This window comes from Carcharhinus amblyrhynchos, chromosome 8 (assembly GCF_965287045.1).
Source record: "Carcharhinus amblyrhynchos chromosome 8, sCarAmb.v2.hapA, whole genome shotgun sequence".
In the NCBI taxonomy this organism is placed as follows: domain Eukaryota; kingdom Metazoa; phylum Chordata; class Chondrichthyes; order Carcharhiniformes; family Carcharhinidae; genus Carcharhinus; species Carcharhinus amblyrhynchos.
Genome location: NC_137331.1, coordinates 19,280,348 through 19,307,510, shown reverse-complemented (window position 1 = coordinate 19,307,510; position 27,163 = coordinate 19,280,348). Strand labels below are relative to the sequence as shown.

Sequence of the window (27,163 nt, the reverse complement as noted above, 5' to 3'; positions counted from 1 at the left end):
ATGTATATGCCTATTGTCACTTTGAGTAGCTCTGTAATGATAAGCTCATACATTGTAACTTTAGTTATAATTTCTGCAAGCACCAAATCCAATAGCTGCACATGTGGAAAATGTCTTCCTGCTCTCCATGTGCCAAATTTCATTCGATTTGAACTGTTACATCCTCAAATCCCAATTTGTGCATTTAATATCTAAACTTCATCCTGATTCGATCCCTCCTTCTATGCCATCAGGGTTGTGCCATTCGCAGAATGATCTCAGTATGCCAATGACTCCCTGCTTCACTGTGCTGGCAGAATTCTATCATCCAATCACCAAGGAATGACCATGTCAGTTCAACACTCTCCCATCCATTATTAACTGAATTCTGTCGCTTTTTTAAACCGGTCTTTTCTCCCTCAGTTTAATTATTCCCCCTAGCCTGTTATTTGACTTGATTTACATTTGGTCCTGGCAGCAGATATGCAAACCCATTGATCAGCAAGCAGAAAAAACCTACGAAAACAAACTCAGCCGAACACCCAGTGGTTAGGCAAATATGGTTCCAGAAAAAGAGACCGCGGAGTTAAGTCCAGTTCTGTTCAGTAACACTGCTGATTATTATCACGGATTGTACTCTTCCCACTGGTTTACAGCAAGATCATGAATCATTTGGTCATAATTATATTGAAGAAGGCATTTGCAACCCCAAAATCTTACTTGTGCAAAAAAGATAGTCAACTCTAGTCATTCGCACGGATTCATTCCATCAAACTCCCATAACAGGTGAAATCGTAAAAGGTGAACTGACACATGCACAAAGACGGTATATACACAGTGTGCACTTACTATGTGGGAACGGTGAGAGTTTAACCTTCCTTCTGCTAATTCTTTAACACACCTAATAAAATGAGTTATTGATGCACTTACATTTCTGTGTGTAGTCCAAGTTAAGCAATTCATTGTAACGTCTCCTGCACTGGTATATGCCAAATTGTGGATGAGCGAACTTTCAGGGGTGTGAAGCACGATTAGATACACAAACAAATTAATGTGGGTAAACCAGTTTGTGATAGAGGGGGGGTCACAAACAACAGGAGTTGATGGTCACTGAAAAAAACACAGCTCAAGTATAAAGTAACTCAAGAATTAGAAGGCATTACCTGATTTGATGAGCAAACAGGGAAATCTTCCACTGGGGGAATCAAGCCTTGTGCAATTAACTGGCCATAGGATGGAGGAGCTTCTCTTCGCAGCAGTTCAGCTTCAACTCTTGACAAATGGGTTTCAAAAGACCTTATAAAGGATGAAAACAACAAAGTTCTCCTGATACTGACATAAACGCATAGCATTTGTTGAAGAGTCATATTTGACTTAAAACATTGCCCCGAATTTTCCCATCCCACCTGCCACAGGAATCATAGCAGACGGAGAGCAGATCATTGACCTCCGGTGGGATTTTCCAGTTCTGGGCAATCACGGCTGGGAAATCCCACCCATTATCTCTGTTTCTCTCTCCAGATGCTGCCAGGCCTGTTGAGTATTTTCAGGACTTTGTTTTAACTGTATCAATAATTGCTATCTATCCATGATCTTTTTTACAGATCAAAGGGGACAATTTACTTACTGGTTTAAAGATATTTAATTAAAATACCTTAAGCTAAACCAGAGAACTATCTCACTGCTTAAGCATGCAACTGGTAATACAATACACAGAACTCAACAGTGCTATTGTATCATTGCTTAAGAAGCAACATGATACGTGACATAAATTCTTCAGCACTGTCACAACAATTTGCATCCGAAGTCACCATCTGTCATCCTAAAGAGCATCCCACTTTATACATGACCAACTACTTTTTCTTCAAAAATACATGTACATACCTGCAGAGATATTTTAAAATAATGATAATTGGAAGATGTAATCATTTGTTTATCAATGGATTTCTTCTGCAGAGCGCACTGCTTTCAAGTTAACAAACAAAAAGCTCTTCTCTCTGCTTGCAGTTGGATTACAAATGAACTGTCAAGTGAGGAGAGTGCAGGTGGACAGTAACAAGAGAGGAAGTTTCTTAAATGTGAAGCATAGGCAGGACTGAATGATTACCTTTAAAAATCCACAGGTGCAAGCAGATTTCCTCCCACAATACCACTTCATACCAATTGAGCTATTCGATGCCAAATAGGAGACATCACAAGAGGGTGGAAATCAACACCTTGTGACTGGCAAACTTTAAGATCCATGCTTTAAGTGGAAAGAGGGATGGGAAAACCAAAGGGAGAAAAACTATGGTCCTGCGGTAAGCTCTGAATTCCTAGTAAGAAGGTTCCTCGCCAAGGTAGTTCAGATTGGAGACCAGAGAGAAAAATGACCACCATTCCCGACAATTGATGTTGCTGAAGAGAGACATGTTGCAAAAAAAAGTTTGTGGTTAAGTTGCCAACCAATCAGTACTGTTTATTCCTGTGGTATAAATTGTTGCAATTGTTTGAAATTTGGCATTCTTGCATTTGTCCTGATGAATACAAGACAAAAGAAGCAACATGCCCCTCTTTTCAGAAATGTCTGCACTATGAAATAGCAGGGTATGTATTTACATTAATATGACATTGTGAATGAATAGGTTTTTGAAGACATATATACAGCATAGGTGTATCTGTAAAATAAGTTAAAAATGAAAAGATAGATACCTTGCTAACTTTTAATCAAGATTTAATTGCAAGATAGAGAAGATTAGAGAAGTTCAAGCTCTACAGATTGATCAAGAGGACAGCATTGATATATCAGAATATCAAATTAGAGTAAAAAGTTAGCAAACAGTAACTTTAAAATGAATGTACATAAAGAATTTCTTCACCCAGATGATTAGTGATTATTCTGATGAATAGGCGCTGTAATACAATGTAACTGGATACAAGGTTAGAAGAGTAAGCAAAGGAGAACATACACAGGCTGCATGGCTCTCTCATACTTTATTGTTCCTATATAGGCTTTCCTTCTCCTCTAAAAAAAGATCTGGATTACTGAAAGCAAGTAACATCTCTAACAAGAGAGAATCTAACCAACCCCCCACATCTTTGGGAATTGGCATCACCAGATTCCTCCACTGCCAACATCCTGGGGTTACTGTTGACCATAAACTGACTGTACCAGAGAGATACATTCTGTGACAATAGCAAATGAAGGGCTGGGAAATCTGTGGCAAGTAACTCACCTTCTGACTCTCTGAAACCTGTCCACTATCTACAAAGCACAAGTCAGGAAGATAAGTGAAACTGCAAATGGCATTCAAGAATAAAGGATAAGACAGCCATTCTGGATCAGCACCTCATCGTCACCTAAACATTCAGTCCCTCCATCACCTGTACACAGTTGCAGCAGTACCTACCATCTATAAGTGCAATACAGCAACTTGGAAGGCTGCACCTTCCAAACCCACAACCTGAATCATGTGGATAAGGATAGCAGACATGAGAACACCATCAACTGCAAGTTTCTCTCTTCACCCTCCACTACACCAGGAGATCAGCTATGCTGGCCTTGTGAATGAGGTATACCTCCCATGAACAAACAAAAAAAAACATAATATCTCTATCTCTTTTTCCATTAGATTTTCAACTTTCTCCATCTTTAAAGAAACTAATTAATTAAAAATTAAACAATTGCTTCCATAAAACAGCTCACACTTACTTTGAAGATATGACCTTGTTTCAATAAAGGTACTTGACTCTTGGTAACACCTTGTGCTGAACTACTTATAGAAGTGTAAACTTACAGTAATAAAGCAATAAGTGTGTTGTTGAGACCTTACAGCATTGCTTAAAGCATTATTTGTGTCCGCCTGCTATGTAATTAGTCTCAGGACTGTCAATGGTGTTGCTCATTAATTTATAGCCCATCTATATCATATTAAAGTTATTTTCTAGCTTTAATAATCACCAGTTGCATCATTCAGTGTTTTTTGTCCAAATTGTTCTGTTACAGAACACCCAAGTTACTGCTCTTTATTGTATGAAATGCTTGAAGACTTTGACATGGTTACACACTTTCACACAAGTATTAATATGCAAGTGTATGATGTTTCGTACTGCAGACAGTGCATTTTGCCACTTCTGATTATTGTCAATTGGCTAAAACTTGATAATTTCAGTAACAGTGATTTTACCCATCAGAAATCTTTACTGTACAGGCAAATCAAGTATTCCAAATTGCTGTTCCTGAACAATATCAATACAGTAAAAAGATACAAAGATGTGCAGGGTAGATTGATTGGCCATGCTAAATTGCCCCTTGGTGTCCCAAGATGTGCAGTTAGGGGAATTAGTGGGATAAATACACGGGCTTAGGATCTACAATGATGCTCTATCGAAGAGAGTTGGTACAGATTTGAGGGGCCAAATGGCCTGCTTCTGCACTGTAGGGATTCTGTTCTACAAAACACACAGTCACCCTGGCACTCCACATTCAGATTGAGATAAGTGGGCTGCTTGCAATAATTCTATTCATTAAATATTGCAAATTCCAAGGTGAGTGGACTATAATCACCCTAAAAAACAGTGACCTACAAATTACCTGAACAAAATAGCAATTTTACATACAACCACATGAAATTCAACTAGCCTACATAAATGCTGGATTAAGGAGCCCTCAATTTACTAAGCATAGGCACCCACCTCTTTATTAGAAACTTACTGGTACTCTATTCCAAACATCTAAAGCACAAGATACTACCACTCAATCTATACAAATAAACAATCTTAATTGAGAGAATTCAAGGGTAACCAGTGTGAATATACAGTAATCATTGTTGCTGTAAGGTTAGGATTAAACTTTGTTATCAAGCATAGAAAACAGGGAGCTTTGCTCTGCCACTGGATTGTGCTGTATCTGAACACAGATTACATCATCCTGATACTGGGCATGACACTGAAATCTACAATAATCTTGTACTTTGAGAACATTAAAAATGGAAACAAAAGGTTATAAATTATTGACTTGTTATTCAGAAGTATTAGGGGCATGACCTTTGTTCAATAATTGCCCCTGCAGACACAAGTGCTATGGCCATAAAATGATCCATCCCCGAGAGTGATACAAGTGGTAAATTTCAGACCAGAAGTACCTCAACTTTAAGGAAGGGATGGCTTTATAAGTCAGGTTGACAAATGAGAGAGGCAGTACAAGAATAATGTTATATCAAATCTTTTAGGATTGCAACCTAGCTTCCATATATTATGTAGGAAATGTAAAAGCACAGTATGAATCAATATTTGCTTTACTGTTTCTATCACACAGTTTCTTCCCATTATTTACTAGTTGTAGTGTTGACTTACTGCCAGCTGACATTCTATAAACACTGACATTGCAAAATTAGGATTGTAATAAGGGTATTATAATGCTATCATATGCTCCAAGATTTCTGTGTGAAAATATCTGTCCCTCCAGCAAGCCTGCTGACATTCTTGCCAGATTTCCCATCCAACCAAAAAGTCCCTTCCTTGCTTCCAAGCTTCGTTTTTCCTGCACATCAAACATCACTGTTTGGCCAAGATAAGGCCCTATAATTACTTGGTCCTTACTTTATTTAATTACTTAATAATTCTTATTTACTGGGATCATGCAGGGCTTCTTTCCTATTTTCTCCTCTTCTATTCCTTATGCAGCTATTCTAAATTTCAACTTGATGAATGACCAAAATGTTTAGAACTTAACAGATACAAAGTATTTACTCCTTACCCCAATACAAAAAGTGTGCCCAGTACTATATTATTTCTTCAAACTGTCAAAAGATACACTTGAAATAAAGAATCTGACAATTGAAATGAAAGGACTGTACTTCAATTTTACAGAAATTAATATTTCATTTTCACATTAATATTTCATCTCCATACTCAATACTTACCTGCGTTCAAACATTCTCAGAGAGTACAGTTTGCAGGTACACCCCAGCGCAATCACAAGGAGTAGTCCACAGATTAAACTGCCAATGACTGCTGCAGTTATCACCCTGGTGGGTACAATCACAGGACAGTGCTCTTCATCACTTCCATCACCACAATCATCCTGTGCATCACAAACCCAGCTCTCAAATACACAACGGTTGTTCTTGCAGTGGAAGTTACCAGGCTGACAAAAGAAACAGTTCTTCTCATCTGAGCCATTTGGACAATGGTTCTGGTAGTTGCAGCGATCAGACAGAGGGTAGCACACACCATTGCGAGAGCAGGGGAACTCATCCTTCTGACAGGAACTACAATTATGTTCATCTCTGCCATTGGGGCAGTGCCAATAACCGTCACAGTGCTGTTGTTCTGTATAGCAACCCCAATTGCCTCCGCAAGGAATCTCCCATGGAAGGCAAAATCCTGCAACTTGGTAGGTTGCATTAAAACCTCTGGCTGCGTTTACTTTGTCAGCATAAAAATGTACGCGCACCTGTCCAGAAGAGGAAATGACCGTGATTGGTGGTTGGGAATCAAAAGACGTCAGGACACGTAGCAACTTGAGAGAGTTTTCCTCCAGGCCATCATACACTTTGACATAATCCCCATAGCCAGTGCCATCCAGCTTAAAGTCAGTGATACGCAAAATGATTTTCCGTCTATCTCCAGTATCTATCAGCCATGTGCAGTTGCTTCCAGGTGGATAAAATGCAGGATAATTTGGAGAACTAAATGTCCCATAGAAGTTTCTCAGCCAGTCCCCACAACTAGGGGCATCACAATCTATTTCGTCTTCCAAATCAAGGCAGTCAATATTGCCATCACAACGCAAGGCCTCAGGCAAGCACGTATAAGCAGCAGTATATCTTGAGAGACACTGGAATTGATCATAGGTGCAAGGTTGAAATGGAAAGACAGTTGGGGGCAATGATCGCTCACATAACTCTTCATCAGAATTGTCACCACATTCATCCATCGTGTTGCATTTCCAAATATCAGGGATACATTTTCCATTATCGCAGTGGAACTGATCCCAGTCACAGCCGGCCTCATCAGATTTTCCTGAAAAGAAAATATACTCATAAGTCACATTGTGAAAAGCAGTATTGGTCCAGACAGCTGGCTCACTTACACCTTCATCAAACTGGAGGAGCATTAAATGTCAATCTTTTCAAAGTAAAGTATACTTTCTTGTATCATAACCATTTCAGGAAAAATTCTCAGCAAAAAATATCTCACACAGAAGCCAAGCATTCAGCTCGACACATTGCTACAACTACCGATGGTACTGTGGCTTGCATCTTATTGAAATGGCTTACTGCTTTCCAATATTCGAAATGTACTTTATGCCTCTAGATATGTATGGATGCGAACACTAGTAATGTGATATTTAAGGTGAGAAGGTACAAAATGGGCGAGGTTATTTTCAAGTCTTTCCCAATAAAGTGTAGGCGCAAAACACTGCAGGTAGAAATGTAAACTGCAAAAATTAAAGCCTTTGATTTAATATAGACTATTCCTTCTTTCCTACTGTTAAAAATTTCTAATGGCAGGCACCCCTCACCTTCCCAAAGTAACCAGTAATACTTCTTCCTCCCACATCATGCTTCTTCTGTATTCAAGGGGCAAGACAAGCTCCCAGCTTTATGGTCATAATCAATTCAACTGCTTTTACTTTAGGAAATACAAAAGAGTAGCCCTTTAGAGATTATCTCACTTCTTTCTCCAATCTCAGGCAAGAAAGGTGAGGGGGAGAAAAATCAACATTTGCAAGGGTGCGTTAACCCTCCAATTGGCAGTGTCACTGGACATTGTGAGCCACAGTCAGTAACTTGTTAAAATCTCAGTGACAGCAAAATAATCAGATAGAAAACATAAGAGAGGTTTCTTAAGAAATCTTAGTGGCAAAAAGATGTTGTATTCGGCAACATCTTTGGCAGTGAAGGAATTTGAGCAACATGGAAGTAGAGAAAGATTTTAACCCTTCATGTTATTTATATCCTTCCAATTACACTTTCAGCACTTGACATTTCAAAAATGAGTATAACGTATCCGTTCATTCATTTAATATGATACATATAATTGCTAGTTAAATTAGATATGTTAGATGAGAAGCAACAACTATTTTGACACAAGTAAGAAATTAAGGATGTCTTTCCATAGGAGTAGTAGTGCTATGTTCATTATACATCAGTTTTTAACAGGTGTTCAAAAAATGACTTAATATTGCAATAAATACCAGACTGAGGGTAAGAAAGTGGCAGTTAAATTGAAAAAAAGCAACATTAAAGATAGCATCTTGATCTTCAAAATTAACTAACAGGGCCTCTCTGATTAGGAATGCCAGCTATTAACTCCTATTCACGTATGGGAAACAAATAATTCATCTGGATTAGTTTAAAATGGTTTCTTTCAATATTTAGTCTAGAATACTTGCAACTATTAATTCAGAGGTTAATAATTCTATAAAAAAGGTGTTAATCATTGGCTTCAGTGCACTGTTCTCTTTGATCTAAACGAACTCAATGAGCTGGTGCTCAAAATACCTATAAATTCTAATGAAAGGTTATGATCCTAAAACACATACTGCTTCTATTTGCACAGATGCTGTTTGGCCTGCTGAGTGTTTCCAGCATTCTGCTTTTGTTTTTCTAACCTTAAACTTATTTTTTGGTCAAAAACCAAACACCAATTCAAAGTAAATTAGACTTTGTTATTTTGCCAAGTAAAGCAGTCATTTTCTGCATTCATCGATTTCTTTCCAGAGGACAGCATCAAATTCAATGTTGAAGAATGAACAGCATGCATGCTGATCGACTCCAGCTAAGTAGCTATTTCAGTATGTCTGCATTATTCGTAGCAATGGATTCAGATGTTTCACAGATCGATTCCAGGATTTTACTTTTGATTTGTTTTGGGTTCAGCAGGGAACGTTTTTCAACCTCAGTCTGTCTTCTTGAAAATGTATTCCACTTTTCTCTTCCATGTCACAAACCTCTGGATGAGGAGTTAATGCGTCCTCCAGATTGCTTAACATTTTCATTATGTTTAACATTAACTTGAGCTCAGCATTGCTAACAGAATTGAACCACTGAAAGACTCTTTATATATAGAAAACATACATTGCCTGGATGTTGTACATCAAATTATTTCTTACTGTTAAAAAAAATCAAAAGTCTTATTTCAGGACAGTGCAGAATAGTTAAATTGCATGGATGGTCGAAAAATAAGACCTTCAACTTATGTCTGTGTCAGGAGAATGGGTTTTCATGACAGTTGAGTTTATTTTGATACATTTATTGAAAATTTTCTTATATTTTACATAGCAAACAAAGTCAGACACAGATCCATGCAGTACTTGCATATAAATTCCAATGCACCTGGGCTCAGGGCTCCCCGTGGTCAGAAGACAGGCCCCTGGTATCCCTGGCACCCACTCCACCCAAGTCCTGTCTAATTGCACCAGGAATGACAGTGATCATTTAAAAACAGAAAGGCAGAGGGAACACTGCTAGAGAATCAACTGAGTGCCCAAATAGCCCAGGCTATAAACTAGTGAGCAGAGAAAAGAAAGAGAGAGGGAGAGACAGCAAAAGGAGAGGGAGGAAAGAGACTGAGGAGGAAAATTAAAGAAGAAAAGTTCTCATGTTGGCCCCATACCTCACAGGGGATACTCAGGTAAAGGGCCATGGCGCGTTTAACAGTCAGACAGGGGGTTTCTGTGGAGCACCCAGGGCCCTGGGCCATCAGGTATCTACTCACCCAGCTCCAACTGCAATGTCCCAACATGCGTTACAACTGGTTGCCAGTTATTATAGAACCTAGCATTACAGAACCTTTGTTTGCTGGAGCGGGCAGAGTGAAGGAACACTGAGTAAGGTAAGCAATTTACCTTTTAAAACTGTTAAAATCATTTAAGAGCATTTTCACGGGCTTTTTCGCATTTACGGCTTTAAGAGTACAAAGGGAGTGGATCGCAGGGATTTGTGGGTAAGGAGTGTTTCAAACGGCGCTAGGTTTAAAAGGAGGCCTGCTGTAGACAGCGGGCAGCAGAGTGAGAGGGAAGCAGAGTGAGCTGCTAGGGCTTAGGATCAAAGGGCTTGGCAGAAAAGGTAAGTTTGAGTTGAAAACAGTGTTCAGTATTACTAAAGGGGAATAATGGAGGGGCATGTGATGTGCTGTTTCTGCAGGATGTGGGAGCTGGTGGAGCCCAGGGTCCTTCCATGTGACCACGTCTGCAGTAAGTGCAGGTTGCTGGAGGAGCTACAGCTCAAGATAGATGAGCTGGCCTCTGAGCTTCAGACACTGAGGCTCATCAGGGTGAGGGAGAGTGCCATTGATAATGGGGTGCAAGAGACATCCACCCCCTCAGACTGGCTAACTCTAAGGGTCAGGAACAGGAGGGTGGGGAGAGGAGGAAGGAGGGTGGGGACCAAATGCCTCAGCCTCTCAATCTGCACAACAGGTTTGAGGTTCTTGCTTCCAGTGTGGACAAGAACGAGGGCTGTGAGGTTGGTGAGCAAACTGCACACAGTACAGTGATGCAGACACAGAACATTGACAAAGAGAAGGTGAAAAGGAATGTAGTGGTAATTGGGGATAGTGTGGTTAGGGTATTGAAACTGTCCTTTGTCACAGTGACAAAGAGCACAGAAGGGTGTGTTGTCTGCCTGGTGCTCGGGTCCAGGATGTCACATCTGGGCTGCAGAGGAACCTGGAATGGGAGGGTGAGAATCCAGTCGTTGTGATACATGTGGGTGCCAACGACATAGGCAAAATGCGAACTGAGGATCTGGGGAGGGAGTATGAAAAGATGGGAATGGAATTAAAAAGTAGAACCAACAAGGTGGTTATCTCTGGATTACTTCCTGAACAGCGTGCAGACGGGCGTAGGGTAGATAAGATTAAAGAGGTGAATGGGTGGCTCAGGGATTGGTGTGGGAGGAATGGGTTTGAATTTATGGGGCATTGGCACCAGTATTGGGGCAGGTGGGACCGGTTCAGGTGGGATGGGGTTGGTCTGAACCGTGCTGGGACCAGAGTCCTGGTGAATCATTTGGATAGGACTGTAGATAGGGCTTTAAACTAACTGGGGGGGGGAGGCAAGGGTAGGTGAAATTACAGGGTCTAAAGTAAAGGAGAGGGTACAGGTACGGGAAGAGGCCAAGGATGTCCCAATAATAAAGGGAGTAGGGGACGTGAGTAAGGTTGGTGGCATTCCTGCAAATAGGGTACAGGTGAAGGCTGGGATGAAGGCACTTTATCTGAATGCACGAAGCATTCGGTATAAAGTGAATGAGCTGGTGGCGCAGATCAGCACAAATGGATATGATCTGGTGGCCATTACAGAGACGTGGCTACAAGGTGACAGGGACTGGGAGCTGAATGTACAGGGCTATCAAGTGTTTAGGAAGGATAGGCGGGAGGAAAAAGGGGGGGGGGGGCGTAGCTCTGCTGATTAAGGATAGCATCAGGGTGGTAGTAAGGGAGGATATAGGAGCCAATGAGCAGAAGGCAGAAGGTGGAATCGTTGTGGGTGGAGATTAGGAACAGCAAAGGGAGGAAGACGCTGGTGGGTGTCATCTATAGGCCCCCAAATAATGATCTGGAGGTGGGGCGGGCTATTAACGCGCAAATAAATGCAGCGTGCAGGAATGGAATGGCGATAATTACGGGGGATTTCAATCTACATATTGATTGGTCGACCCACGTTGGGCGCGGTGGGCTTGAGGAAGAGTTCTTGGAATGCTGCCAGGATAGTTTCCTTGAACAGTGTGTGTTGGAGCCGACGAGGGAGCGAGCTATCTTGGATCTGGTGTTATGTAATGAGGCAGGTAGAATTAGGGACCTTGTGGTGAAGGATCCTCTTGGGAAGAGTGATCATTGTATGGTGGAGTTTCTGATGCAGATGGAGAAGGAGAAAGTGGGTTCCCGGACCTGTGTCCTTTGTTTGAACAGAGGGGAGTACGATAGGATGAGAGAGGTGTTGGCGAATGTTGATTGGAGGAGCACGTTGGAAGGTAGGTCTGCTGAGGAGCAGTGGAGGATCTTTAAGGAGATCTTTCTTGGTGCTCAGCAGAAATTTATTCCGATGGTCAAAAAGGATCGTAGGAGGGGAGATAATCAGCCGTGGATAACGAAGGAGGTAAAGGAGAGTATTAAATTAAAAGCGGATGCGTTTAGAGTAACTAAGAGTAGTGGGCGAGAAGAGGATTAGGAGAGGTTTAAATATCAACAAAGAATGACGAAGAAGTTGATAAAGAAAGGAAGGATAAACTATGAAGCTGGGCTAGCGCTAAATATAAAAAAAAAGTAAGAGTTTTTATAAATATATAAGGAAGAGGCTGGCTAGGGTGAACGTTGGACCCTTAGAGGATGAGAGGGGGGAACTTAGTGGTGGGGGATGAGGAAACGGCTGAGGCCTTGAATAACTTTTTTGCTTCGGTCTTCACGGAGGAGGACGTGAATAGTTTGCCGGGTATTAGCGATGGAAAGACGGTAGGAGTGGAGGGCCTGAATGACGTTACTGTTACTAGAGAGGCAGTGCTCGACAGACTGGAGGGACTGACTGTGAACAAGTCCCCAGGACCGAATGGAATGCATCCAAGGGTTCTGAAAGAAATGGCGGGGGTGATAGTGGATGCCTTGATGATTATTTTTTCAAACCTCACTGGATTCCGGGGAATTGCCGGAAGATTGGAAAACGGATAATATTACGCCGTTGTTTAAGAAGGGTAGCAGGCAAAAGGCAGGGAATTATAGGCCAGTTAGTTTAACGTCTGTTGTAGGTAAAATGCTTGAATCCGTAATCAAGGAGAAAATAGCGAGGCATCTTGAGGAGAATTGTTTGATAGAGCAGACGCAGCATGGTTACGTTAAGGGGAAGTCGTGTCTGACAAATTTATTGGAATTCTATGAGGATGTGTCTAGTGCGGTGGATAGAGGGGAACCATTAGATGTGGTGTTTCTTGATTTTCAGAAGGCGTTTGATAAGGTGCCGCACAAGAGGTTGTTACAGAAGGTTAGGGGTTTAGGAGTTGGGGGTAGGGTGTTAGCGTGGATATGGGATTGGCTGCCAAATAGAGGCAGAGTGTGGGGGTCAATGGGTGCTATTCGGATTGGCAGTTGGTGACTAGTGGAGTCCCCCAGCGATCGGTGCTGGGGCCTCAGCTATTTACCATTTATATAGATGATCTGGAGGAGGGAACCGAGTGTATGGTGTTGAAATTTGCTGATGACACCAAGATCGGTGGAACGGCAAATTGTGTGGAGGGTGTGGAAAGTCTGCAGGGGGATCTAGATAGGCTGGGCGAATGGGCCAGGAACTGGCAAATGGAATTTAATGTTGGCAAGTGTGAAGTTGTCCAGTTTGGTAGGAATAATCGTAGGAAGGACTACTACTCACATGGCGAAAAACTGCAGCATTTTACGGTGCAGAGGGACCTCGGGGTCCTTGTGCATGAGTCGCAAAAACCCAGCTTGCAGGTGCAGCAGGTGGTCAGGAAGGCGAATGGGATGCTGGCCTTCATAGCGAGGGGGATTGAATATAAAAGCAGGGAGGTCTTGCTGCAACTGTACAGGGCACTGGTGAGACCGCAGCTGGAGTACTGTGTGCAGTTTCGGTCGCTGCACTTACGTAAGGATATTTTGGCCTTGGAGGGAATGCAGAGAAGGTTCACTAGGCTGATACCGGAGTTGAGGGGGTTGAGCTACGAGGAGAGGCTGAATAAACTAGGCTTGTACTCGTTAGAGTTTAGAAGAATGAGGGGAGATCTCATTGAGACGTATAAGATGATGAATGGGATGGATAGGATAGAGGTGGAGAGACTCTTCCCGTTCAGAAAGGACAATAGGACTAGAGGGCACAGCCTCAAGATAAGGGGGGGGACAGTTCAGAACGGAGTTGAGGAGGAACTTCTTCACTCAAGGGGTGGTGAATCTCTGGAATTCTCTGCCCGTCGAAGTGGTGGAGGCTGCCTCGCTAAATATATTTAAGACACAGGTTGATAGGTTTTTGATAGGCAAGGGGATTAAGGGTTATGGGGAAAAGACGGGAAAGTGGAACTGAGCCACGGCAGATCAGCCATGATCTTAATGAAATGGCGGGGCAGGCTCGAAGGGCTAGATGGCCTACTCCTGCTCCTATTTCTTATGTTCTTATTAGCAGTGGACCCATGTAGCATGCAAGTTAACTTCTCTAGGTTAATGGTGAGATTTTGAAAGTGTGATTTTGACCTTTCAAGTGAATGCAAGGAAGAGCTGGAGAGCTCTCAGTAAGTTTTCACAAACGACTGCTAAAAGGAGATCAAATTGAGGACAACCTATTGACATGGATGGGAAATTGATTCAAAAGGTAGAAGACAAAGTTGGGTCAACAGACATGCATTCCAACTGACAAGATTTGATTAGTGGTATCCTCATGGACATGTACTAGGACTCATGATTTTACAAATATAGCGAAGGACTTGAGATAGAGAGTTTAAGATCTAATTTTTCTGACTACACAAACTTAGCATAGCAAATAACATAGATGGGAGGAGAAAGTTGCGAAAGTGGACAAAATTGTGGAAGATGGGAGTTAAAGTGTGGGGAAATACAAGGTCATCCATTCTATACCCAAGAAAGACACACTGAAATTTTTTTTAAAACATTTATTTATGGGATGCTGGTGTCACTGGCTGGCCTAGCGTTTATTGCCTATTTCTCATTGCTCTTTAGAAAGTGGCAGTGAGCTGCCTTCTTGAATCTCACAGTCCAAGTGATGTAGGTAAACCCACAGTGCTATTTTGGAGGCAATTCCAGGATTTTGACCAGCAGTGAAGGAACAATGATATATTTCCAAGTCAGGTTAGTGTTTGGCTTGGAGGAAAACTTGCAGACACTGGTATTGCTATGCATTTGTTGCCGTTTTCCTTCTACATGGAGCGTTTGTTGGTTTGGAAGAAGCCTTGATGCTACACAAGAAGCCTTGGTGAGTTCCTGTATTGGCATGATTGTATTTACAAGTAGTGAGAAGCTACGTAGTGAGGAACAGAATGATTTAAGAATCCAAACCAACAGGAATCACTAGAAGCTAGTGGACAGATGTATAAGGCTAATGAAACGTTGGCCTTTTTCACAAGGATACTAGAACACAAGGAGGTGGAAGCTAAACTATAACTACATTGAGTTATAGAGGTATACAACATGGAAACAGGCCCTTCGGCCCAAATTGCTCATGCCGCCCTTTGTGTTTTTAAAACCCCAAAACTAATCCCAATTGCCCGCATTTGGCCCATATCTCTCTTTACCCATTATACCCATGTAACTAGCTAAATGCTTTTTAAAAGACAAGATTGTATCCGCCTCTATTACTACCTCTGGCAGCTTGTTCCAGACACCACCCTGTGTGAGAAAAAACTGTCCCCCTGGACACTTCTGTATCTCTCCCTCTCACCTTAAACCTATGCCCTCTAGTTTTAGACTCCCCCACCTTTGGGAAAAGGTATTGACTATCTAGCTGATCTGTGCCCCTCGTTATTTTATAGACCTCTATAAGATCACCTCTCAACCTTCTACGCTCCAGAGAAAAAAGTCTTAGTTTTACTTCATAGAAACCCTACAGTGCAGAAAGAGGCCATTTGGCCCATCGAGTCTGCACCGACCACAATCCCACCCAGGCCCCACTTCCATATCCCTATATATTTTACCGGTTAATCCCTCTAACCTACGCATCTCAAGACACTAAGGGGCAATTTTAGCATAGCCAATCAACCTAACCTGCACATCTTTGGACTGAGGGGGGAAACCGGAGCACCCAGAGGAAATCCACGCAGACACGAGGAGAATATGCAAACTCCACACAGACAGTGACCCAAGCCAGGAATCGAACCCAGGTCCCTGGAGCTGTGAAGCAGCAGTGCTAACCACTGTGTTACCATGCCGCCCTAAGTCTATTCAGTCTCTTATAACTCAATCCATCAAGCCCCAGTAGCATCCTAGTAAATCTTTCTAGTTTAATAATGCCTTTTCTATAATAGGGTGACCAGAATTGCACACAGTACTCCAAGTGTGGCCTTACCAATGTCTTCTACAACTTCAACAAGACATTCCGACTCCTGTATTCAATGTTCTAACTGATGAAACCAAGCATGCCGAATGCCTTCTTCATCACTCTGTCCACCTAGGACTCCACTTCCATGGAGCTATGGACATGTATCCCTAGATCTCTTTGTTCTGTAACAGTCCCCGACCATTAACTGAGTAAGTCCTGCCCTGGTTCAATCACAATGCATTACCTCGCATTTGTTTAAATTAAACTCCACTTGCCATTTGTCAGCCCACTGGCCCAATTGATTAAGATTCTGTTGCAATTGGAGATAACTTTCTTCACTGTCCACTATGCACCAATCTTGATGTCACCTGCAAACTTACTAACCATGCCTCCTATATTCTCATCCAAATCATTAATATAAATTACAAACAACAGTGGATTCAGCACTGATCCCAGAGTCACACCGCTGGTCACAGGCCTCCAGTTTGAAAAACAACTCTCTACAATCACCATCTGGCTTCTGTCAATTTTGTATCCATTTAGATACCTCACCCTAGGTCCCATGAGATTTAACCTTATTAACAACCACCTACCATGCGGTACCTTATCAAAGGCCTTGCCAAAGTCCATGTAGACAACAGTAATTGCACTGCCCTTACCTACCTTCTTGGTTACCCTTTCAAAAAAACTCAAATTTGTGAGACATGATTTTCCACTCACAAAGCCATGCTGATTGTCCCTAATCAGTTCTTGCATCTCTAAATGCCTGTACATCTTGTCTCTCAAAGTACCTTCCAACAACTTACCCACCACAGATGTGAGGCTAACTGGCCTGTAGTTCCCAGGCTTTTCCCTGTAGTCCCTTTTAAACAAAGGCATAACATTTGCCAATCTTCAGGCATCTCACCCATGACAATCGATGATTCAAATATCTCAGTTCTCCCTCAAAACTGTTGTGGTTAGGTCAATTGAACATTTTAAAACAGAATTAATAATTCTGTTGTAAAGCTTTTAAGGACTATGAACCAATGTCAACAGATGGAGTTAAGTTACATATCAGGAATGATATGTGATGATTATTGGGGAGGTGGTGGTGTAATGTTAATAATTATTGGATTCATAATCCAATATACGTCTGAGGCCCGCAATTACTAATTTTGTCAATTTTGAGTTTTATTTCTTTGCTTTCTTTTATTCATTCATGGAATGTGGACTTTGCTGACTCAGCCAGCATTAATTGCCTATCACTTGTTGCCCTTGAGAAGGTGTGCTGCCTCCTTGATTTTAAGGGAATCTGTATTAAAACCATATTGAATTTTTGCAGTTATTTTGTAGATCTTGATTTAAAATCAAATGTAATCGAGCTTTGATTAAGTCAAGTAAGTAATCAATAGTAATTAATTAAAGGGGCAACACAATGGTACAGTGGTTAGCACTGCTGCCTCACAGCACCAGGGATCCAGGTTCAATTCCAGCCTTGGACGAATGTGCAAACTCCACACAGACATTCTCCCCATGTCTGTGTGGGTGCTCTGGTTTCCTCCCACAGTCCGGAAATGTGTGCAGGTTAGGTGGATTGGCCATTCTAAATTGCCCCTTAGTGTCCCAAGGTGTGGAAGTTAGATGCATTAGCCAGCTAACTATGTGGGGTTACTGTGATAGAGTGAGGAAGAAGGTCCAGGTAAGATACTTTGTCAGAGTCAGTGCAGACTCGCCTGCACTATAGGGATACTATTCTAAACTGAGGACTTGTTTTTCCTTAAGGTTTTGTTTTCATCTGGTCAGACTACATTCATTGTTGTTTGTTTTGTCCAAACTACTTTCTTTCCTTTTTGTGCTATATTTATTAAAATAAAAATGGTTTTCTGTTGTTTAGCAGGAATCAATTCTTATTGTATTTAATGACCCTTGAACAAGGTAGGAAATAAACTTGCACATGACATGGTTACATAAGAAATAGGAGCAGGAGTAGGCCAACTAGCCCTTCGAGCCTGCCCCGCCATTCAATAAGATCATGGCTGATCTGTCGTGGCTCAGTTCCACATTCCTGCCCTCTCCCCATAACCCTTAATCCCCTCTCTTATCAAAAACCCATCAACCCGCATCTTAAAAATATTTAGCAAGGTAGCCTCCACCACTTCAACAGGCAGAGAATTCCAGAGATTCACCACCCTTTGAGTGAAGAAGTTCCTCCTCAACTCTGTTCTAAACCGCCCCCCCTTTATCTTGAGGCTGTACCCCCTAGTCCTGCTATCCTTTCTGAGCGGGAAGAGTCTCTCCACCTCTATCCTATCTATCCCATTCATCATCTTATACGTCTCAATGAGATCTCCCCTCATTCTTCTAAACTCTAACGAGTACAAGCCTAATTTATTCAGCCTCTCCTCATAGCTCAACCCCCTCAACTCCAGCATCAGCCTAGTAAACCTCCTCTGCACTCCCTCCAAGGCCAAAATATCCTTGCGTAAGTACGGCGCCCAAAACTGCACACAGTACTCCAGCTGCGGCCTCACCAATGCCCTATACAGCCGCAGCAAGACCTCCCTACTTTTATATTCAATCCCCCTCGCTATGAAGGCCAGCATCCCATTCGCCTTCCTGACCACCTGCTGCACCTGCAAGCTGGGTTTTTGCGACTCATGCACAAGGACCCCGAGGTCCCTCTGCACCGTCGCCTGCTGCAGTTTTTCTCCACCTAAGTAATAATCTTTCCTACCATTATTCCTACCAAAGTGGACCACCTCGCACTTGCCAACATTAAATTCTATTTGCCATTTCCTGGCCCATTCGCCCAGCCTATCTAGATCCTTCTGTAGACTCTCCCCACCCTCCGCACAATTTGCCGTTCCACCAATTTTGGTGTCATCAGCAAATTTCGACACCCTACACTTGGTTCCCTCCTCCAGATCATCTATATAGATGGTAAATAGCTGAGGCCCCAGCACCGACCCCTGGGGCACTCCACTAGTCACCATCCGCCAATCCAAATAGCACCCATTGACCCCCACTCTCTGCCTCCTATTTGACAACCAGTCCTCTATCCACGCTAACACCCTACCCCCAACTCCATGCCCCCTGACCTTCTGCAATAACCTCTTGAGGTACCTTGTCAAACGCCTTCTGAAAATCAAGAAAGACCACATCCGCCGGCTCTCCTCTATCCACCGCCCTAGACACATTCTCATAGAACTCCAGGAAATTTGTCACACACGACGTCCCTTTAACGAAACCGTGCTGCGTCTGCTCTATCAAGCAGTTCCCCTCAAGATGCCTCGCTATTTCCTCCTTGATGACGGATTCTAACATTTTACCTACAACAGACGTTAAACTAACAGGCCTATAATTCCCCGCCTTTTGCCTGGCACCCTTCTTAAACAATGGCGTAACATTAGCCGTTTTCCAATCTTCCGGCACTTCCCCGGAATCCAGCGACGTCTGGAAAATAACCACCAAGGCATCCACTATCACCTCCGCCATTTCTTTCAGGACCCTCGGATGCATTCCATCCGGTCCTGGGGACTTGTCCACAATCAGCCCCTCCAGTCTGTCGAGCACCACCTCTCTAGTAACAGTAATGTCATCGAGACCCTCCAGTCCTACCACCTTTCCATCTCTAACATCCGGCAAATTATTCACGTCCTCCTCTGTGAAGACTGAAACAAAAAAGTTATTCAAGACCTCAGCCATATCCCCATCCCCTACCACTAAGTCCCCCTTCTCATCCTCTAAGGGACCAACGTTCACCCTAGCCAGCCTCTTCCTTTTTATATATTTATAAAAACTCTTGCTATCCTTTTTTATATTAAGCGCTAGCCCAGCTTCACAGTTTCTCCTACCCTTCTTTATCAACTTTTGTCAATCTTTGTTGACATTTAAACCTCTCCCAATCCTCTTCTCGCCCACTACTCTTAGCTACTCTAAACTGTTCTCACTGTTCTCTGGAGCTGTGATTTCGACGAGTGGCTGCCTTTTGGTGAGTGTGCTGCATTGTAATTACTATATTTTGACTTAATTCTAGTTCGAGAGGGTTTTTTGATTATTTTGGCGCTCCATAGCGGGAGATAGGCGCGGGGGCTGCTGGGAAGGGAGCGCGGGAGTATAAAAAGAAGGCCAAGGTAGATAGCGGGCAGCGTCGGGAGCGGGCAGTGGAGTGAGGCGGGAAGCAGAGTGAGAGGTAACAGGGCTTAAGCTCACTGGGCTTGGGCGAGAGTAGGCTTGGTAACAGGAATTAATAGGACACCTTAATAGGGGGCAAACATAATGGCAGGGTCTAGGGTTACACGTGTTCACTGTGTTCGTTGTCATATGTGGACATTTCTGGAGACAGCACATCTCCCGAAAGCCCACATATGCGGGAAATGTCTAGAGGTGCAGAGATTAAGGGCCCGGGTGAGGCAGCTGGAACTGAGGCTGGAGGACATGTTTTTAGTTAGGGAAAATGAGGAAATAATGGATAGGGACAGTAACACTGAGCAGATACCAGGACCTGGGAGGAGAGATGGATGGGTTACAGTTAGGAAGAGCAAAAAGAAAAGGAGTCATGGCACTAGGACCGCCCCAGAGGAATTACGCCGGAATATTAAGGGTGGGGTGACAGCTGGGGTAGAGAAGGCAAGGGAGGGAGATCAGAATACCTCGGAGGAAGGGAAGAGTGCAGGGTGTGAGATAGTGGTGGGGGATGGGAGAGTCAAAGGGATTGACAGGCGGTTCTGTGGGCAAAAGCGGGACTCCAGGATGGTAGTCTGCCTCCCTGGAGCAGGGGTACAGGATGTTTCAGAAAGGGTAGAGGGAATTTTGAAGGGTGGAGGGACCGAGTCTGATGTGATAGTGCACGTAGGAGAGAAGGATGTAGGAACAAAGTGCAGGGGGGACATACGTAGGCAGTTCAGGGAGTTGGGGGCTAGGCTGAAATGTAGGGCCTCCAGGGTGGCATTCTCTGGGCTGCTGCCGGTGCCTGGGGCTAGCAGGGCTAGAAATAATGAGATACTCCAACTCAATGCGTGGTTGAAGGATTGGTGTAGGGCAGAGGGTTTTAGATTCGTAGACCATTGGGAAGTCTTTATGAAAGAGGGGCAAATATATAAGAGGGATGGGGTACAGTTAACTGGGAAGGGTGTGCATATCTTAGCTGGAAGGTTAGTTGGAGTGTTTCGGCAGGGTTTAAACTAATATGGAGGGGGGGTGGGGATGTGGACGGAACTGGGATTGGGGATAGGGTAAGCCCGGAGGGTAGGAAGAAGGATCGGATTGTTTCTGAGGGTCTTCGGTGCATGTGTTTCAATGCTAGGAGTGTGACTGGCAAAACAGATGAACTGAAGGCAATAATGTTCGAAAGGAAGTTGGAAGTGGTGGCGGTGACAGAGACTTGGTTAAAGGAAGGGCAGGACTGGCAGTTGAATGTTCCCGGGTATAAGTGCTTCAGGCGTGATAGGGGTGGGTCGCTGAGAGGTGGGGGAGTGGCGTTGTTAGTTAAGGATTGCATCATAGCAGTGCAGAGGGAGGGAGGTATAGAGGATATAGGAATCGAGTCGCTATGGGTGGAGTTGAGGAATAGGAAGGGAGATGTTACTATGTTGGGTGTGTACTACAGACCGCCCAACAGCCCGAGGGCTGTGGAAGAAGGGATAAGCAGGGACATTCTAGATAAGTGCAGGAAGAATAGGGTGGTGGTAGTGGGAGATTTTAATCTCCCCGGGGTAGACTGGAAGGTGCCGAGATCAGAGGGTGCTGACGGGGAGGAATTTGTACAGTGTGTAATGGAAGGATCCCTGGAGCAGTATGTGGATAGCCCGACCAGAGAGGGGGCTATACTGGACTTGGTTCTGGGGAATGAGCCTGGGCAGGTGGTTGACGTTGAAGTAGGAGAGCAGGTGGCTAACAGTGACCACAACTCTGTCTGGTTTAAGATATTAATGGATAAAGATGAAGCCTGTCCTAAGGGGAGGGTGTTAAACTGGGGGAGGGCTAGATACAACCGGATTAGACAGGATCTTAAAGATACGGACTGGGGTAAGCTGTTTGATGGCAGGTCGACGCTGGGTATGTGGGAGTCTCTCAAGGGAAAACTAAAATCTTTGCAGGAAAGGCACGTGCCGGTCAAGAGGAAGGATGGGAAGGGTAGGATTAGAGAGCCGTGGGTAACTAGGGATATTGAGGACCTGGTCAGGAGGAAGAGGGAGGCGTACATTAGATCTAGGCATTTGAGGACAGAGATAGCGTTAGAAGAATACAGAGAATGTAGGAGAGAACTTAAAAGGGGCATCAGAAAGGCAAAAAGGGGCCACGAAATGGCTTTGGCGGGTAGGATTAAAGAAAATCCTAAGGCATTTTACTCCTATGTTAGAAATAAAAGGATGGTTAGAGGGAAGATTGGTCCTCTCAGGGACAGAGGAGGGGAACTATGCTTGGAGCCTGGGGGAATGGGGGAGATCCTGAATGAATACTTTGCGTCGGTATTCACGCAGGAGAGGGGCTGGATGTCTGGTGCTGTGCTTGAGGAGTTTGAGGATCCGTTGAGGGATATAGTCATCACGAGGGAAGAGGTGTTGGGACTTTTAGACAGTATAAAGACGGATAAATCTCCGGGGCCTGATGGCATCTATCCCAGGCTGCTAAGGGAGGTGAGGGATGAAATTGCTGGGCCTCTGACGCAAATCTTTGTCTCTTCTTTGGACACAGGTGAGGTCCCAGAGGATTGGCGCATTGCAAATGTAGTACCGTTGTTTAAGAAGGGTCAGAGGGATAACCCAGGGAATTATAGGCCGGTGAGCTTGACTTCAGTTATAGGCAAGCTAATGGAGAGGATCCTCAAGGATAGGATGTATGAACATCTGGAGCGCTGCAATCTGATCAGGGATACGCAGCATGGCTTCGTTACAGGGAGGTCGTGCCTTACGAATCTAGTGGAATTTTTTGAAGAGGTGACAAAAACGGTTGACGAAGGACAAGCCGTTGATGTCGTCTATATGGATTTCAGTAAGGCGTTTGACAAGGTCCCTCATGGTAGGCTGATAGAAAAGGTGAAGGCTCATGGGATACAAGGCCAGGTATGTAGATGGGTGGAGAACTGGCTTGGGAGGAGGAGACAGCGAGTAGTAGTGGAAGGCTCCTTTTCCAACCGGAGGCCTGTCACCAGTGGTGTGCCGCAGGGCTCGGTAGTTGGACCTCTTCTATTTGTGGTATATATTAATGACTTGGAAGAGGGGGTAGGTGGTGTGATCAGCAAATTTGCTGATGACACTAAGATGGTTGGATTGGCGGGTACTGAGGAGCAGTGCCTGGCAATGCAACAGGACATAGACAGGCTGGTAGATTGGGCAGATAGATGGCAAATAGAATTTAATCCGGAGAAATGCGAGGTGATGCACTTTGGCCGGAATAATGTGGAGGGGAGTTATACGATAAAAGGTAGAACTATCCGGAGTATAGATACGCAGAGAGACCTGGGGGTGCAAGTGCACAAGTCCCTGAAGGTGTCGGTGCAGGTGCAGAATGTGATGAGGAAAGCGTATGGTATGTTAGCCTTCATAGGAAGAGGTATAGAATATAAGAGTAGGAGTCTGATGTTGCAGTTGTATAGAACGTTGGTTAGGCCTCACTTGGAGTACTGCGTCCAGTTCTGGTCGCCGTACTACCGAAAGGATGTAGAGATCCTGGAGAGAGTGCAGAGGAGATTTACCAGGATGTTGCCTGGTATGGAAGGGCTGTCTTACGAGGAAAGATTGAATGAACTTGGGCTGTTTTCCCTTGAGAGACGTCGGCTGAGGGGGGATCTAATAGAGGTTTATAAGATTATGAAGGGGATAGATAGAGTAAATGGTGGTAAGCTTTTTCCGCTATTAGAAATGGATAGAACGAGGGGTCACGGGCTTAGGGTGAGGGGGGCTAGATATAAGACAAATATTAGAGGGCAGTTTTTCACGCAAAGGGTAGTGGGGGTGTGGAATGCACTGCCGAGTAAGGTGGTGGAAGCAGGCACGCTAGGGTTGTTTAAGAGTCACTTAGACAGCCATATGAGCGGGCTACATATAGGGGGATATAGTAGGCCTTACTTAACATTGTAGGCCTGGGAATACGTTTTGCCTCAGGGATGTTAGTCTTTGCCTGTTTAATAATGAATTTTTTTGTCTCCACAGGCATTTAAGTCCAGCAAGGGGCATGCATGCGGCAGGTTGTAGTGGGCTGCTCTTGGACGTTGCTTCGGGAGTTGCCTATTGCTTCATGTCGTTAGTGTGCTTAAACTGGACCATCTCGAGGGCAACATGACAGCTCAGAGACCATCTCTGTTGCTGTGCGGACACATGGATTTGGGCCTGTGTCTGTGGGAGTTTGCACGTTCTCCCCGTGGTTGCGTGGGTTTCCTCCGAGTGCTCCGGTTTCCTCCCACATCCCCCAAAGATGTGCTTTTAGGCTGATTGATTGGGTACTAAATTGTCCCTAAATTGGACCTCCCTGATCCTCGCACGTTAGGCGTAGACTAAAATCATGAATAGGTCACTGAGGCAGGGGGACGGCGGCGCAGGCTCGTTGGGCCGAAGGGCCTGTTTCCCGTGCTGTGTTGTTCTTTGTTGTTCTTTGTTCTAAACGCCTCCGCTTTTAATTTAACACTTTCCTTCACCTCCTTCGTTATCCACGGCTTATTACCTCTCCTCCTACGGTCCTTTTTGACCATCGGAATAAATTTCTGCTGAGCACGAAGAAAGATCTCCTTAAAGATCCTCCACTGCTCCTCAGCAGACCTACCTCCCAACGCGCATTAGTTATGGTGTAGAATCAGGAGATGGAGTTTGATTAATGGGCAGTATAACTTGATTAATGGCAGGTTGGAGACACCATTTTTTATTTTAATACAGGGAAAAGTGGAAAGCATGGAGATATATACTGCTTCAGAAATGGGGTCAATGTCTAGCTCAGGCTAGCTGCATTATTAGTTTCACATGATCAGTTCCTGAAGCAGGTAGCGGCACTAAAATGGAGAATTCAAATCTGTAACAGGAATTTGAGGACAACTCAAGCCATCTAACACAGCTAGAGACAGAGACATTCAAAATGAAGGAGGTCTTGAAGCAACTGCAAGATAGCATTGAAGATGAGAGTCTGGGTCCTGATGGACAGATTGACTTGCTGGAATGAATGAAAAAAAAAGGAGACACCATCAAAGAAATGTATAAACAGCCTGAATACTGCCAAGTGTGTAAATCTTGCAGTGTTCTAAAAAGAATCTGATAAGGATTCAAGGTTGCTAGACTCTTGTTTTGAGATTGTCTGGATAGAGGACTCAGAAGGCTGGAATGAAGCCAGAAATTAGACAAAGGGGTAAACACCCATATTTAGGGCTGCAGTCAGAGTGGAATAGTCAACCTCTGAAGGCTACAGAGAAGGGATGTGAAAAAGTGACTGACCGCAGAGTCCATCTCAGTGCCGGGTTATTTGGAGACTTGCTGATGTATGAGCCAAGGAGAATTTCACCATTCTAGCGAACAACCTAATTAGGGGTAAGTCCATAAGCAATAGGAACAGGAGTAGGCCATTTGGCCCCTCAAGCATTCTCTGCCATTCAATAGGATCACGGGTGATCCAAAATTCCTCACATTCACTTTCCTGCCCTTTCCCAAAAACCCCTGTTTTCCTTAAATCTATTTCAATCTTAAATGTGCCCAAGGACTCTGCGACCAAGCTCTCTGTGGAATTTCAACCCTCAGAAGTTCCTCCTTATCTCAGTCTTAAGTTGGCTCCCTTTTTATTCTGAGACTATGCCCTCTGGTCCTAGACTCTATGAGGGGAAACATCTTAGCATTAACCCTGTCAAACCCCTTAAGAATCCTGTATGTTTTAATGAGATCACCTCTCATTCTTATAAATTCCAATGAGTAGGATCATAGAATCCCTACAGAGCAGAAGAAGGAGTCCTAAACTGTTTAACTTTTCCTCACAAAATAATTCCTCCATACTGGGATTCCACTTTATGGAAGAATCTTGAACAGAACAATCTGGAATTGCCATTTGTGCTACGATAAAATTGTCTTTCTTCCTTTCTTTATGTTTATACTTTAGTAAAGTTACTTATTTTGTTTATCATTCATAATTGTTCAATAAAAATTGCTGCCTTCACACATTATTTAGTATCAAGCCACTCATTGCTATTGCATCCAGAGTATGACTCCAAACCTAAGTGAGACTCTACAAAGTAAGGACTCTCAGACCTCTATATCAGAGGCATAGGAAAGTTCTCTGGGACACTGGTTCAAAGCCCACCATGGCAGCCAATGGAATTTACATTCAAATTAACAAAAAAAAAATCTAGAATTGAAAGTGAATCTCAGTAATGGCGACCATGAAATGATCATCAATTGTTGTGAAAATCTGTCACTAATAGCCTTTAAAGGAGGAAATCTACCACCCTTACCTAGTCTGGCTTACAGGTGACATGCCAATGTATGTGTGCACACGTTAATTTGTTTTTATATAGTTCATTCCACAATCTAAAGTGCAACTCAACCATCTCATTTCCTTTGAAGGCTAATTACTATTCTGCAGGTAAAGTATCCAGTCAATTTATATACAGTAGGTAACTGCGACTCTATACAACGTTAGATTGTTTTTATATAGTTCATTCCATCAATTCAGAATTTGCTGATGATGGTGACCCATTAACGTGTGCACACACACCCTGGCATGTCACCTGTAGGCCAGACGAGGTAAGGATGGCAGATTTCCTTCAAAGATATTAGTGAACAAGACAAATGTTCACAACAATCGACGATCGTTTCATGGTTACCATTACTGAGACTCACTTTTAATTCTGTGGTCTACAGGTGACTCCAGATCCACAGCAATGTGGCTGACTCTTACCCGCCCTCTGAAATGGCTTATCAAGCCACTCAGATCAGGGGCAGTGAGGGATGGGCAACAAATGTCTGACTTGCCAGAGATGTCTATATCCCATGAAAGATTAAAGATCAAATTAAATGCCAGTAAATTCAAGATCGAATGAATGACTTTGCTGCCAACGCTAAAGGGCAAAATCCACTCAGCCAACACCACCAAAGTTAATGATTTCGCCATCTTCTATGGGACCCTGCTCTATACAAACTGACCGGATACTTTACCTGCAAAATAGTAATTAGACTTCAAAGGAAATGAGATCATTGAGTTGCCTTTAGATTATGGAATGAACTGTATAAAAACAAATTCAGAATTTGCTGAAGA

At 43.5% G+C, this 27,163-nt stretch overlaps 1 protein-coding gene across 1 annotated transcript in view; it reads right to left on the bottom strand.

The window, feature by feature from the left end:
- Positions 1 to 27,163, bottom strand: part of lrp12 (low density lipoprotein receptor-related protein 12) — a 66,076-nt gene that overhangs the window by 10,387 nt on the left and 28,526 nt on the right. Inside the window, exons 5-6 of the mRNA XM_080193730.1 lie at positions 5,883 to 6,984; positions 1,143 to 1,275 (exon numbers count right to left, since the gene is read on the bottom strand). Of these exons, the coding sequence (XP_080049856.1) occupies positions 1,143 to 1,275; positions 5,883 to 6,984 (1,235 nt within the window). The remainder of the gene's footprint in view (positions 1 to 1,142; positions 1,276 to 5,882; positions 6,985 to 27,163) is intronic.